The sequence below is a fragment of the Ranitomeya variabilis genome, chromosome 7, assembly GCF_051348905.1.
Source record: "Ranitomeya variabilis isolate aRanVar5 chromosome 7, aRanVar5.hap1, whole genome shotgun sequence".
Classification (NCBI taxonomy): domain Eukaryota; kingdom Metazoa; phylum Chordata; class Amphibia; order Anura; family Dendrobatidae; genus Ranitomeya; species Ranitomeya variabilis.
Window position 1 is genome coordinate 61,573,022 of NC_135238.1, and position 13,597 is coordinate 61,586,618.

The 13,597-nt window shown below is 44.8% G+C and overlaps 1 protein-coding gene across 1 annotated transcript in view; it reads left to right on the forward strand.

The window, feature by feature from the left end:
- The first annotated feature begins 11,838 nt into the window (after positions 1-11,838).
- Positions 11,839-13,597, forward strand: part of LOC143786017 (uncharacterized) — a 376,109-nt gene continuing 374,350 nt past the window's right edge. The window contains exon 1 of the mRNA XM_077275186.1: positions 11,839-12,010. Coding sequence (XP_077131301.1) covers positions 11,959-12,010 — 52 coding nt within the window. The 5' untranslated portion in view covers positions 11,839-11,958. The remainder of the gene's footprint in view (positions 12,011-13,597) is intronic.

Here is a 13,597-nt window from a genome sequence, read left to right on the forward strand (position 1 = left end):
CCATAGTCATACATGTAGTATTGTGCACAGCTCATAGTCCTCCATATACTATAATGCACCCCACAGTCCTCAATATAGTATAATACACAGTCCATAGTCACACATGAAATATAATGCACAGCCAATAGCCATCCATGTAGTAAAATGCACAGCTCATAGTCATCCATGTAGCATAATGCACAGCCCATAATCACACATGTAGTATAATGCACAGCCAATAATCATACATGTAGTATTAAAGGATTATGACCAATCTTAGGTTTTGGAGTTTACGAGAGGCAAGAGGAGGGTATTTAGGTTCAGCCCAGAGGGCAGGAGGAGAGTGACAAAAGAGGTTAAATGATTGTGTAAAGCATAACCTATTGCTTTTTCTCCGGGAAGGTTGCAATGACGTATCGTGTGGGGGAGAAATCAAGGAACAGAGCAGACCACAAGCCTCCCATGTGGTAACTTCTCCCCGAAAGCCACGCATTTCATCTACTGGTAACTGACCCATATATTCTGTTTATATCTTCTATCCTTCCACTATCTGTATTTGCATATCTGATTATTGTATGTATATGTGTAACCATCGTGTATAAAGTGTATTTTCTAGTGGGCCCTTAAGGCAATTAAATGTATAATTTAACCTTGGGCTGCTCTTCTATCTTGATCTACACGTCCATTTCTTGGTTTAACTTTCCATGCTATTATGGCTGGTTTCTGGCCTGATATAATCCCGTTAACAGACTGAGATTATATCTAACAAGGAACTGGTGGCAGTCCTACTGGGCTGGCAGCACTCTATTTCACTGGTGCTAGGGAAAGGGGCCTCTCAGCCTGCCAGAGTTGTGAGCGAGAGTGGTGCGACATCCGTGACTCTGTGGGCCACATCCTCTCACTTCCAGTACTTCCCTGGGCCAGTGTGGACAGGTGGTGTCTCTGTAAGACTGTACTAAGCTGACCTTATGTGTCACATTGATGAAAATGGGGAGACTGCATTACGTGAACCGTCTGACATAATAATGATGTCAGGAGGAGTGGTGATGTGTGGGTTCATCGCAGCATCTACAATTGTTTTCTCATGACAGACACATCAGAGCTCTACAAAAACAATAGGTATTTTTTTGCCTATATAGTCCACTATATCCATATAACGTGAAACTAGAAGGTTCATTGCAGGTGAGTGACCCATAATCACTCCTAAGATATACTGTAACAAAGATGTGATAAACCACAGTTAATTTATGTTTTAAAGGGGATAGGCAATCACTTTTTCACACAGGGCCTTGTAGGTTTGGATTTCTTTTTCCCTTAATAATAAAGACCTTCATTTAAAAACTGCATTTTGTGTTTACTTGTGTTATCTTTGTCTAATATTTCAATTTGGTTGGTGATTTGAAACATTTACGTGTGACAAACATGCAAAAAAAATAGGAAATCAGGAAGGGGGCAAACACTTTTTCACACAACTGTAGGTATAGATCAGAATGGGGATGTTGATTAGATCATTGTTTGCAGCAGAATTTAAGGGCCAGAGGGCTGAAAAACATGTGAGAAACGGTCTGTGAGGACAACCACTACAACGTTCTGTGGTCATCCAGGGAGGTTCTAGGCCTACGGCCCAAACTAGGTATGGAAGAGCTTTCCTTACTCATTTCCCCTAAGGGGGTGCCGGATGGGAAGCCATAAATGAAAATTGGGTAGGGATTTTGGGGAGCTGCGGAGCCGGGCTGAACATCCCAGGGGCCACAGGTGCCAACAAGGGAAGGATAGCGCAGGCTGAAGAAACTGTTACTACTTTGATGTACTGTGCTGTATCCAAGATTAAAACTGAACTTGATTTGCTGAGTAAAGTTGATCTGTTTAAAAGGGACAAAGTGTCTGCTGTTCCAGGATCGTGGAACAGTCGAGTACTCTGGCCAAAAAGTGAGTGTTATCCAATTTACATAGAGCACACGACAGACAGGACATTATTTACTTGTGGAATGCCAGGGTGTGGGAACACAGCAGCCCCTAGCCCATGACTACCATCTTACGCACTTTACAAAATGACATAGTCAGCAGGGTCAAGAGTACTCTCGTTCAGAAAGCAGAGAAACCCCAGAAACAGCAAATGCAGATTCCTGAAGAATGATAGGAGACTGAAGCAGAACGGGTGGAGCGGTCGGATGTGACTCCATCCAAGGAAGTGTGGAGTCTGGAACAGAGATCCTTCGTGTTCAGCAGATCCATGCCATTGCGGAAGAGGACACCTAGGATGATGGAGCACAGCAGTGTCACCTATTGTGGCGGTCTCAGCCGCATGGAGTGGTGCCAGCGGTTGGCGGAGAAGGAAGAGTGGCCTGCAGGCCTCCAGGAAATAGACGTCCCTAGGATGGCAGCTTTCCTATCCTGATTAGAGAGCTGTACCATTGACGGCCAGAAGTGAAGAGCAGCACTAAAGCAGGTACGGCCAAGGAGCCTAGATCACGCGGCCATGAAGAAAGTATGGACGGACAGACTGAACCACGCGTCCATGAAGAGGATTACTCTTGCCGTCACACCGGCACACGTGAATGCTGATATTGCACAATTTTTCCCACCTAACTGATCCCCACTATGAAGATAATAAATCCTTGTAACATCCTTACATTGTATGTTCCACCATTATACAAACCTTTATTATATTTCTTTTAAATGGGATTTTACATAAACAACATTTATCACCTTTTCACTGAATAGATAAAAATGATTGCTGGAGGGTCCAGCTGCTGAGACTTCTATCAATCTGAAGAACAGTGGGACACAACTCCTATAGACAGTGAATGGAGGAGTGGTCGCATATGTCTGCTAATGCACTGTTCATCTGAAAGTGACTTTTGTGCCCCCAATCTCATCATTTTTGGGGACCCTAGCACTCAGAACCCCAAAGATCAAACATTTAGGAGCTATCCTGTGGATGGATAATATATGTTACTTAATAGACAACCCTTTTAAGTTTTAGCCTCCCTCTATTTCTTAGCCTCAAAATCCAGAAGCAATGAAAGCCACAGTGCCACTATAAGAAGATGGACATGCTGCCGACTTTCCCCCTTGAAGACACGAGTATTGTTATGGTGTATAATGTGTATTGTGATATGTGTTATTAGTGACAGAGTAGTGCTCTGCCCAGCAACAGGTAGCTACCAGGGGAAGACAATGCAAATAGTTGGGACTAGTTCAGAGTGGGAGGGGATAAAGTGAGGGGACAGAGACAGCTTCCTGTTAGGAAGTCAGTTTGGGCCTAGCTTGCAGCTAGCAGAGTACAAAGTACAAAGTGGTCTGAGTACAAAGCAGAGTCGTATTGTGAGAAAGAAGGGAGATACAAGCGCAAAATAGGGTCTTATCCCACAGATAGAGTAAGCGATTTGACAGAAAACTGCTCACCTGGAATTAGGTATTCAAAGCATGTGTAGGTAATGGCTGCCACAGATCCACAAGTCGGTCAAAGACTGCATAAAACAGAACTCTGCAAAGGAATACGTGGATTTCATCCACACTGCCCAAATGATGAGATTCCAGAAAATTATTAAAGTTTGTCAGTGGTTTATTCAAGAGTCACATGGCGTGGATGTCCCCCACATGAACGAAGACTGAGGCAGTGGATAGCGTGAAACTGAGCAGAGAACGAGAGACGTGACAAAAGGACAGATTGATGTACTGAGATGGGTCCTGGGACAGGACGTGTAGCAGTATGGACCCAGAGTTTATAACACAGAGAGGTAATGGCCAGGACGGAACAGAGAACATGAGAAAAAGAGAGTTCTCTGAGCAAGAGTTCCAATGCATCAGAAACAGAGAAGATAAGTACCGGCCATATTGGCAAGCTGATTCCTTTAAGAGGTGTGAGGGGCAGAGCCAGGGCCGTAGTCGTGGCTGAGAATATCTGGTTAAGCGCACCCTGGTCTCCTGACACATATAACCAATGACCCTTTTCTTGCATACCGTCTGCTGTACCCTCTGCACCGTCAGAATCCCATTGGGGCTGCTGAAGTTCAACTGCTGGTGTTTTTGAGCACAAAGAGACAGAGTCCTGTCATGAATCCCCAATGGCTAGGGATAGCACAGGACAAGCAAGGTACAAATAAATAACGGACGAGCTCTAGGGTGATGGAACCTGGGCTGACCGTTGCCCTACGCCTGACAAACGCAACTAGAGATAGCCAGGGAGCGTGCCTACGTTGGTTCTAGACGCCACGCACCAGCCTAAGAGCTAACTAGTACTGCAGAGAAAATAAAGACCTCACTTGCCTCCAGAGGAATGAACCCCAAAAGATATAGTTGCCCCCTCACATGTATTGACGGTGAAATGAGAGGAAGGCACACACATAGAGATGATATATATAGATTTAGCAAATTGAGGCCCGCTGTAAACTAGAAAGCAGAACGATACAAAAGGGGACTGAGCGGTCAGCAAAAAACCCTAATCAAAAAAACCATCCTGAGATTACAAGAACCCATGTGCCAACTCATGGCACATGGGGAGAACCTCAGTCCACTAGAGCTACCAGCTAGCATAGAGACATAATAAGCAAGCTGGACAAAAAACCAAACAACTGAAAATCAGCACTTAGCTTATCCTGAAAGATCTGGGAGCAGGTAGGCAGGAACCAAACAGAGCACATCTGAATACATTGATAGCCGGCAAGGGAATGACAGAAAGGCCAGGTAAAATAGGAAACACCCAGCCTCTGATGGACAGGTGGAAACCAAAGGCCGCAACCCACCAAAGTCACCCAGTACCAGCAGTAACCACCAGAGGGAGCCCACAAACAGAATCCACAACAGTACCCCCCCCTTGAGGAGGGGTCACCGAACCCTCACGAGAACCCCCAGGGCGATCAGGGTGAGCTCTATGGAAGGCGCGGACCAAATCAGTCGCATGAACATCGGAGGCGACCACCCAGGAATTATCCTCCTGACCATAACCCTTCCACTTAACCAAATACTGGAGTTTGCGTCTGGAAACACGAGAATCCAAGATCTTCTCAACAACATACTCCAATTCTCCCTCCACCAGCACCAGAGCAGGAGGCTCAACCGAAGGAACAACGGGCACCTCATACCTCCGCAACAACGACCGATGGAACACATTATGAATAGCAAACGATGCTGGGAGATCCAAACGAAAAGATACAGGGTTAAGAATCTCCGAGATCCTATAAGGACCGATGAACCGAGGCTTGAACTTAGGAGAAGAGACCTTCATAGGGACAAAACGAAAAGACAACCACACCAAATCCCCAACCAGAAGTCGGGGACCCACGCGGCGACGGCGATTAGCAAACTGCTGAGTCTTCTCCTGAGATAACTTCAAATTGTCCACCACCTGATTCCAAATCTGATGTAGCCTTTCCACCACCATGTCCACTCCAGGAAAATCCGAAGACTCCACCTGACCAGAGGAAAAACGAGGATGAAACCCCGATTTACAAAAAAAAGGAGAGACCAACGTGGCAGAACTAGCCCGATTATTAAGAGCAAATTCGGCCAGTGGCAAAAAAGCAACCCAGTCATCTTGATCAGCAGAAACAAAACACCTCAAATAAGTTTCCAAGGTCTGATTAGTTCGCTCCGTCTGGCCATTCGTCTGAGGATGGAATGCAGACGAGAAAGACAAATCAATGCCCATCTTGGCACAAAACGTCCGCCAAAATCTAGACACAAACTGGGATCCCCTGTCAGAAACGATATTCTCCGGAATCCCATGCAAACGAACCACGTTCTGAAAAAATAAAGGGACCAACTCAGAGGAGGAAGGCAACTTAGGCAAGGGCACCAAATGAACCATCTTAGAAAAGCGGTCACACACAACCCAGATAACGGACATTTTCTGTGAAACCGGGAGATCAGAAATAAAATCCATGGAAATGTGCGTCCAAGGCCTCTTCGGGATGGGCAAGGATAACAACAACCCACTGGCCCGAGAACAACAAGGCTTAGCTCGAGCACACACTTCACAAGACTGCACTAAGGTACGCACATCCCTAGACAAGGAAGGCCACCAAAAAGACCTGGCCACCAAGTCTCTAGTACCAAATATTCCAGGATGACCAGCCAACACAGAAGAATGGACCTCGGAGATGACTCTACTGGTCCAATCATCCGGAACAAACAGTCTTTCTGGTGGACAACGATCCGGTTTATCCACCTGAAACTCCTGCAATGCACGTCGCAAGTCTGGGGATACGGCGGACAATATTACCCCATCCCTAAGGATACCAGTAGGCCCAGAGTCTCCAGGAGAGTCAGGCACAAAACACCTGGAAAGAGCATCTGCCTTCACATTCTTTGAACCTGGCAGGTATGAAACCACGAAATTGAAACGAGAAAAAAACAACGACCAACGAGCCTGTCTAGGATTCAAACGCCTGGCAGACTCAAGGTAAATGAGATTCTTGTGATCAGTCAAGACCACCACACGATGTTTAGCACCCTCAAGCCAATGACGCCTCTCCTCAAATGCCCACTTCATGGCCAAAAGCTCCCGATTACCCACATCATAATTGCGCTCGGCGGGCGAGAATTTTCTAGAGAAGAATGCACATGGCTTCATCACCGAGCCATCAGAACTTCTCTGTGACAAAACCGCCCCCGCTCCAATCTCGGAAGCATCAACCTCAACCTGAAAAGGAAGTGAAACATCTGGTTGACACAACACAGGAGCAGAAGAAAACCGGCGCTTAAGTTCCTGAAAGGCCCCCACAGCCGCAGGAGACCAATTAGCAACATCAGCACCCTTTTTAGTTAAATCAGTCAAAGGTTTAACAATACTGGAAAAATTTGCAATGAACCGACGATAAAAATTAGCAAACCCCAAGAACTTCTGTAGGCTCTTAACAGATGTAGGTTGTGTCCAGTCACAAATTGCCTGAACCTTAACGGGATCCATCTCAATAGTAGAAGGAGAAAAAATCTACCCCAAAAAAGAAATCTTCTGGACTCCGAAGAGACACTTTGAGCCCTTCACAAACAGAGAATTGGCCCGCAGAACCTGAAACACCTTCCTGACCTGTAAAACATGAGACTCCCAGTCATCAGAAAACACCAAAATATCATCCAAATACACAATCATAAACTTATCCAGATATTCACGGAAAATATTGTGCATAAAGGACTGAAAGACTGACGGAGCATTGGAGAGTCCAAAAGGCATTACCAAATACTCAAAATGGCCCTCAGGCGTATTAAATGCGGTTTTCCACTCATCACCTTGTTTTATCCGCACCAGATTATACGCACCGCGAAGATCTATCTTAGTGAACCACCTAGCCCCCTTAATGCGAGCAAACAAGTCAGTCAATAATGGCAATGGATACTGATATTTGACTGTAATCTTATTCAGAAGGCGATAATCTATACAAGGCCTCAGGGAACCATCTTTTTTTGCCACGAAAAAAAACCCTGCTCCCAGAGGGGACGAAGATGGACGAATATGTCCCTTTTCCAAGGACTCCTTAATATAATTCCGCATAGCAGTATGCTCTGGCAGTGACAGATTAAATAAACGACCCTTAGGGAACTTACTGCCAGGAATCAATTCTATAGCACAGTCACAATCTCTATGAGGAGGGAGCGAATTGAGCTTAGGCTCCTCAAAAACATCCCTATAGTCAGACAAAAACTCAGGGATCTCAGAAGGAGTAGAAGAAGCGATAGAAATCGGAGGTGCATCATCATGAACACCCTGACATCCCCAGCTTAACACAGACATTGTTTTCCAGTCCAGGACAGGATTATGAGTTTGTAACCATGGCAGACCCAGCACTAGTACATCATGTAAATTATACAGTACAAGGAAGCGAATCACCTCCTGATGAACGGGAGTCATGCGCATGGTCACTTGTGTCCAATACTGCGGTTTATTCATAGCCAATGGTGTAGAGTCAATTCCCTTCAGAGGAATAGGGACTTCCAGAGGCTCCAGACTAAAACCGCAGCGTTTAGCAAATGACCAATCCATAAGACTCAGGGCGGCGCCCGAATCCACATAGGCATCAACGGAAATGGAAGACAGTGAAAAAAATCAGAGTCACAGACAAAATGAACTTAGGCTGCAGAGTACCAATGGCAAAATATTTATCAAGCTTTTTTGTGCGTTTAGAGCATGCTGATATAACATGAGCTGAATCACCACAATAAAAACACAATCCATTTTTCCGCCTATAACTTTGCCGTTCACTTCTGGACTGAATTCTATCACATTGCATAGTCTCAGGTGCCTGTTCAGAAGACACCACCAACTGGTGCACGAGTTTGCGCTCCCGCAAACGCCGATCAATCTGAATGGCCATAGCCATAGACTCATTCAGACCTGTAGGCGTAGGGAACCCCACCATAATATCCTTAATGGCCTCAGAAAGACCATTTCTGAAGTTTGCAGCCAGGGCGCACTCATTCCACTGAGTAAGCACCGACCATTTCCGAAATTTTTGACAATATATTTCCGCTTCATCATGCCCCTGAGAGAGGGCTAATAAAGCCTTTTCAGCCTGAATCTCCAGATTGGGTTCCTCATAGAGCAATCCCAATGCCAGAAAAAACGCATCCACACTGAGCAATGCAGGATCCCCTGGTGCCAATGCAAATGCCCAATTCTGAGGGTCGCCCCGCAGGAAAGATATTACAATCCTGACCTGTTGAGCAGGGTCTCCAGAGGAGCGAGATTTTAAAGAAAGAAACAATTTACAATTGTTCCTGAAATTCAGGAAGGTAGATCTATCTCCAGAGAAGAACTCTGGAATAGGAATTCTAGGTTCAGACATGGGAGTGTGAACAACAAAATCCTGTATGTTTTGAACTTTTGCCGCGAGATTACTCAGGCTGGAAGCCAAACTCTGGACATCCATGTTAAACAGCTAAGATCAGAGCCATTCAAGGGTTAAGAGGAGGAAAGAAGCAGCTAGACAGCAATTAAGGGCTAGGCAGCAAAACTCTGAAGGGAAAAAAAAAAAAAAAAAATTTCCCTTAAACACTTCTTTTTCTCCTGCTTCAGCCCAAACAATTAACACCTTGTGGGCCGGCTATACTGTCATGAATCCCCAATGGCTAGGGATAGCACAGGACAAGCAAGGTACAAATAAATAACGGACGAGCTCTAGGGTGATGGAACCTGGGCTGACCGCGGCCCTACGCCTGACAAACGCAACTAGAGATAGCCAGGGAGCGTGCCTACGTTGGTTCTAGACGCCACGCACCAGCCTAAGAGCTAACTAGTACTGCAGAGAAAATAAAGACCTCACTTGCCTCCAGAGGAATGAACCCCAAAAGATATAGTTGCCCCCTCACATGTATTGACGGTGAAATGAGAGGAAGGCACACACATAGAGATGATATATATAGATTTAGCAAATTGAGGCCCGCTGTAAACTAGAAAGCAGAACGATACAAAAGGGGACTGAGCGGTCAGCAAAAAACCCTAATCAAAAAAACCATCCTGAGATTACAAGAACCCATGTGCCAACTCATGGCACATGGGGAGAACCTCAGTCCACTAGAGCTACCAGCTAGCATAGAGACATAAAAAGCAAGCTGGACAAAAAACCAAACAACTGAAAATCAGCACTTAGCTTATCCTGAAAGATCTGGGAGCAGGTAGGCAGGAACCAAACAGAGCACATCTGAATACATTGATAGCCGGCAAGGGAATGACAGAAAGGCCAGGTAAAATAGGAAACACCCAGCCTCTGATGGACAGGTGGAAACCAAAGGCCGCAACCCACCAAAGTCACCCAGTACCAGCAGTAACCACCAGAGGGAGCCCACAAACAGAATCCACAACAGAGTCCATTTCAAACTGTAAATGAAGAAATTTACTTGGTTCCAATTGCAGCACATTCCCATTAGTTACAGCATCAACACAGAGAGAGTACGATATCGTTCACGTCCTTTACTTTCCCTGTGTCTTCACTTATTCCTCCCAGGGTGTCCCCAGGATGTACCGACCTGTTCGGTACTGCAGCATCCTCCCTGTTCTGTTCAGCATGACTACTCTTAGGAGTTCCCTCGTCTGTTTCGCAACAGACAGAAGGATGTCTGCCCCGCAACAGACAGAAGGACGTCTGCCCACGTAGAAAGCTGCCACATTTTGAAGTGACCTGCGTCTCTATCCTGCTGCAATTCTTTAGCTGTAACTTGCTGACCCACTGCCTCTGGACGGCTGGGCCCTTTCCTTCAAACGTTACAGAGCTGCTGCACTGTCCCGGGCTCTTAAGCCCTTTGGGACGCCTGGGGCTCCCTGGCTCCTCTGAGCTGTACCAGCTCCCTGTCTTCACTGAACTATAATCAGGAAACACTCTTGTCATACCCACAGCTGACTCCTCCTATTAGTTAACTATATACACTACTGTGCCCCATCTATTGTTCCACTTGAGTTACTGCACTTTCCCTAACATAAAGTAATATACTTTGTACAGCAGCACATAAAATGGCATATCAAATACTGCAACATAGCAGCAAACATGAACATAACAGCAATTTCAACCAAATAGAACATTCACATTTTACAATGAGAACCGAGTCATTTCTTAAAGGGGTAGGGGCGAGTACCAGTCCTTACAGTCCCTTACAGAGGAAGAGAGGATACAGAACTATGGGTTGAGAATAGGACTTTCACTAAGTGCACTGTAGTATCTTATTGGGGTATGGTGAAGGAAACGGGACTAGTTGAGGCAGAAACAATTAAATACGGAAGAAGTAAAGAGACTGTGTGTGAAAATACTTCATGCTGTAAAGGAATCGTTTGTGAAGTTATGCCCCTGCTATCTATCGAACATAGTTCCCACCAAGTGGTCTCCCTCACTGAATTGTTTAGCCGAAGTCCACACACCCATCTACCATCATGCAATGTGTCGGGGCGTAAGAGACGCATACCTCGCCCACGGCTACCACCCTGTCCTATGTTACACCTCCTGTCAGTGTTCCTGTCACAGTGCCATGAAAAGTCCAGCAAAAAAAACAATATATTTCAGCTTTTTTTGCCCTGGAGGTGCCAGCCTTGCAGATTATATTTCCCGCACAAATATTAGTCATAACATTACTACAAATAGCAGCCGCATTTAAAGTAGTTTTCCAGTTTCTGAAAACCACTGTCGCCAGGCTGCAGTTTGCTGTAATAAAATGAAATGCGCTTTACTCACCCTTCCCAGGTCCAGTGCTCAATCTAGCCACTGCTCCCAGTGTCCGCAGTGCTAACGTCACGTCGACAGTGCTGCAGACAATCAGTGAACTCAGCAGCTCCGATCGACATGAATCCCCTTGGCCAGACCTCGTACACTCAATTATTGGCTGACTTGACGTCAGTGCTGCAGACTAGCAGCAGAAGAGCGCTGGACCCGGGGAGAGTGAGAAAAGCATTTTTTTCCTCTTTTTTTTTTCTCAAACCAGAAAACTGCTTTAGCCCATAAAATTCAGCCACGGTACCCTCATAAGAATTTGTTCTGCTCACATCTTCTGTTTGCTGCGGGTTTGCAGATTGGTATTGGAGCCCTCCTACTAATGAAAGTGTGTTAGGGAATTTCTTCTTATCTTTTTCACATAGACTTGTCTTTATGATATATTGTTTGACCTTGGAAATACTTTAACTTATATATCTGTGTGATATTTGTGTCCTAAACCACCTTTCCTGAGTAATATATGCACTACCCTGCTATGGATGGTGTGGCGCAGAATCCCCCTTACCTTCCTGGGGCTGAAGGCTCCTTGTGATTGGCTGGAAGTTTCTTTTCCCCTGGGAAGGGTGTGTGGGATCTGAGTTGTGCAGCCGGTTCTGATAGGCTGTGTTTTGTTCTTGTAGACCCCCATCCCTCCTACTGCAGTGGGGTGGAAGTTAGGCAGTCTGTGCTTTGTGAAGAAAGTTTTCATTCATGCTGCTCTCTCTCTCTCTCTGAGCTCTCTTTTAGAAAAAGGACCAATGTTGCTTTGTTAATGTGGACCTAAGGGAGGTGATTTTTTTGGAGCATGGAGCTGCGCGCTGTTCTCCTCTGGGCTCTTGTTGCTGGAGTTTATGGCAGTAAGTAAAAAATATTAGGAACATATGTATTTTAGAGCCGGTTAGCAGTTGACATGAGCAGCCATAAAACAAAAAAAAGATTCCCTGCGTTCATCTCCCAGACTGATGGCAACTTATCGAATGCGAATGTTTAACTGGAACTGTACAGAGCAGATTGTTTTCATTGTCTTGAGTCTGATTTTTTTTTAACATGGAACTAACATGGGAAATGGATGAGATGTCTTTACTTAAGTGCCTTATGATTTCCTCCGGTATTAATAAATCAGTGGGATACTTAGTAGTTCATCTAAAGTGTCATCTTTTTAATACTGGCTAATTTCGTGGGACAGGATGGAATAGATTTTCTAAACTGCCTCTCTGCCTCATCTGCAATTCACATACCTGTTCCAATGATCCTTTCTAAATGTTCAAAACGGAGTATTCAAGGATAAAGGGAGAGATTTATTACTATTATTATTTATTATTATTATTTAAACGCTATTTATTCTATGGCGCTTTACATGTGAAAATGGGTGTACATAATAAAAACGAATACAGTAATCAGAGATGCTGAAGATCCCAAAATTAAGTCAACCATGTTGGATTTAAAGTGTCTATCCTGGGACAACGGAAAGGGTTGTCTCGGGATAGACTCAGTCACTGATGAAACATTGGTGCCGTAAGTGTCTCAGTGGTGAGGAATGCATTGTCAGGGAAAGTTTCGGGTCACTTTAGCTATTGTCAGCTCACTATTGCTTTCACCGGTGGACATATAATCTGTAATACATTGACTATGTGACCTGTGTAGAAGGAAATCGGTAGGAGATAAGGCAGCGGCGTAATTTGGCCCTGTTCACGTCAGCATTGAAACCTCCGTCTCAGATCCCTCCGAAAATTCTGGACAACATGTTGAACCCCATATGGAAATATAGGAGTTCAATCACTAGTATTAATTTAGCTGTTCTGCTCCTATGACCAAGCCCAAGAGTTGGATTTATTAACACTCATGTGAAAATATCATAAGTGATGGAGGTTACAACAGTTAGTCTTCCGACTGGTCAGACATTGATGTTGTATCCTTGTGCTAGGCTATCCATGGTTGTGCTAGGCTAGCCATGGTTGTGCTAGGCTATGCATGGTTGTCCTAAGACAACCCAACAATTCTAGACTTTGAGAAGATGCATAATAAGCGTTAAATTGTACCAACTAAGAAGCTTGACAACAATCCGATAAAGAAAAAGTTTCTCGTATATTAGTACCAAAACAATATTTCTTTATCGTAGCAAAATACAAAAAAACACCATGGAATCTTGTGGTTGGTTTTCTGTCTGACCGCTGAACCTCCTTATGGTGTGATACTTCCTGTTCTGTAGATTTCGGTATGGGTGGCAGGACATCCCTATAGTTAACAATTATATCCCAGAACATTATACTGTTTAGAACCGAAGGAGGATCTGCCAAATGATAAAAGTAGGACAGCGCACACTGTTATTAATGCACAAAGATGAAGAAGTTTATTAATACCCCAGTGTCAAACAGCAGCCCTAAAGTGCTTTCTCAATCCAGAGGTCCAGATAAAAAGGATCATCCAGGATCATTGCCATCTCA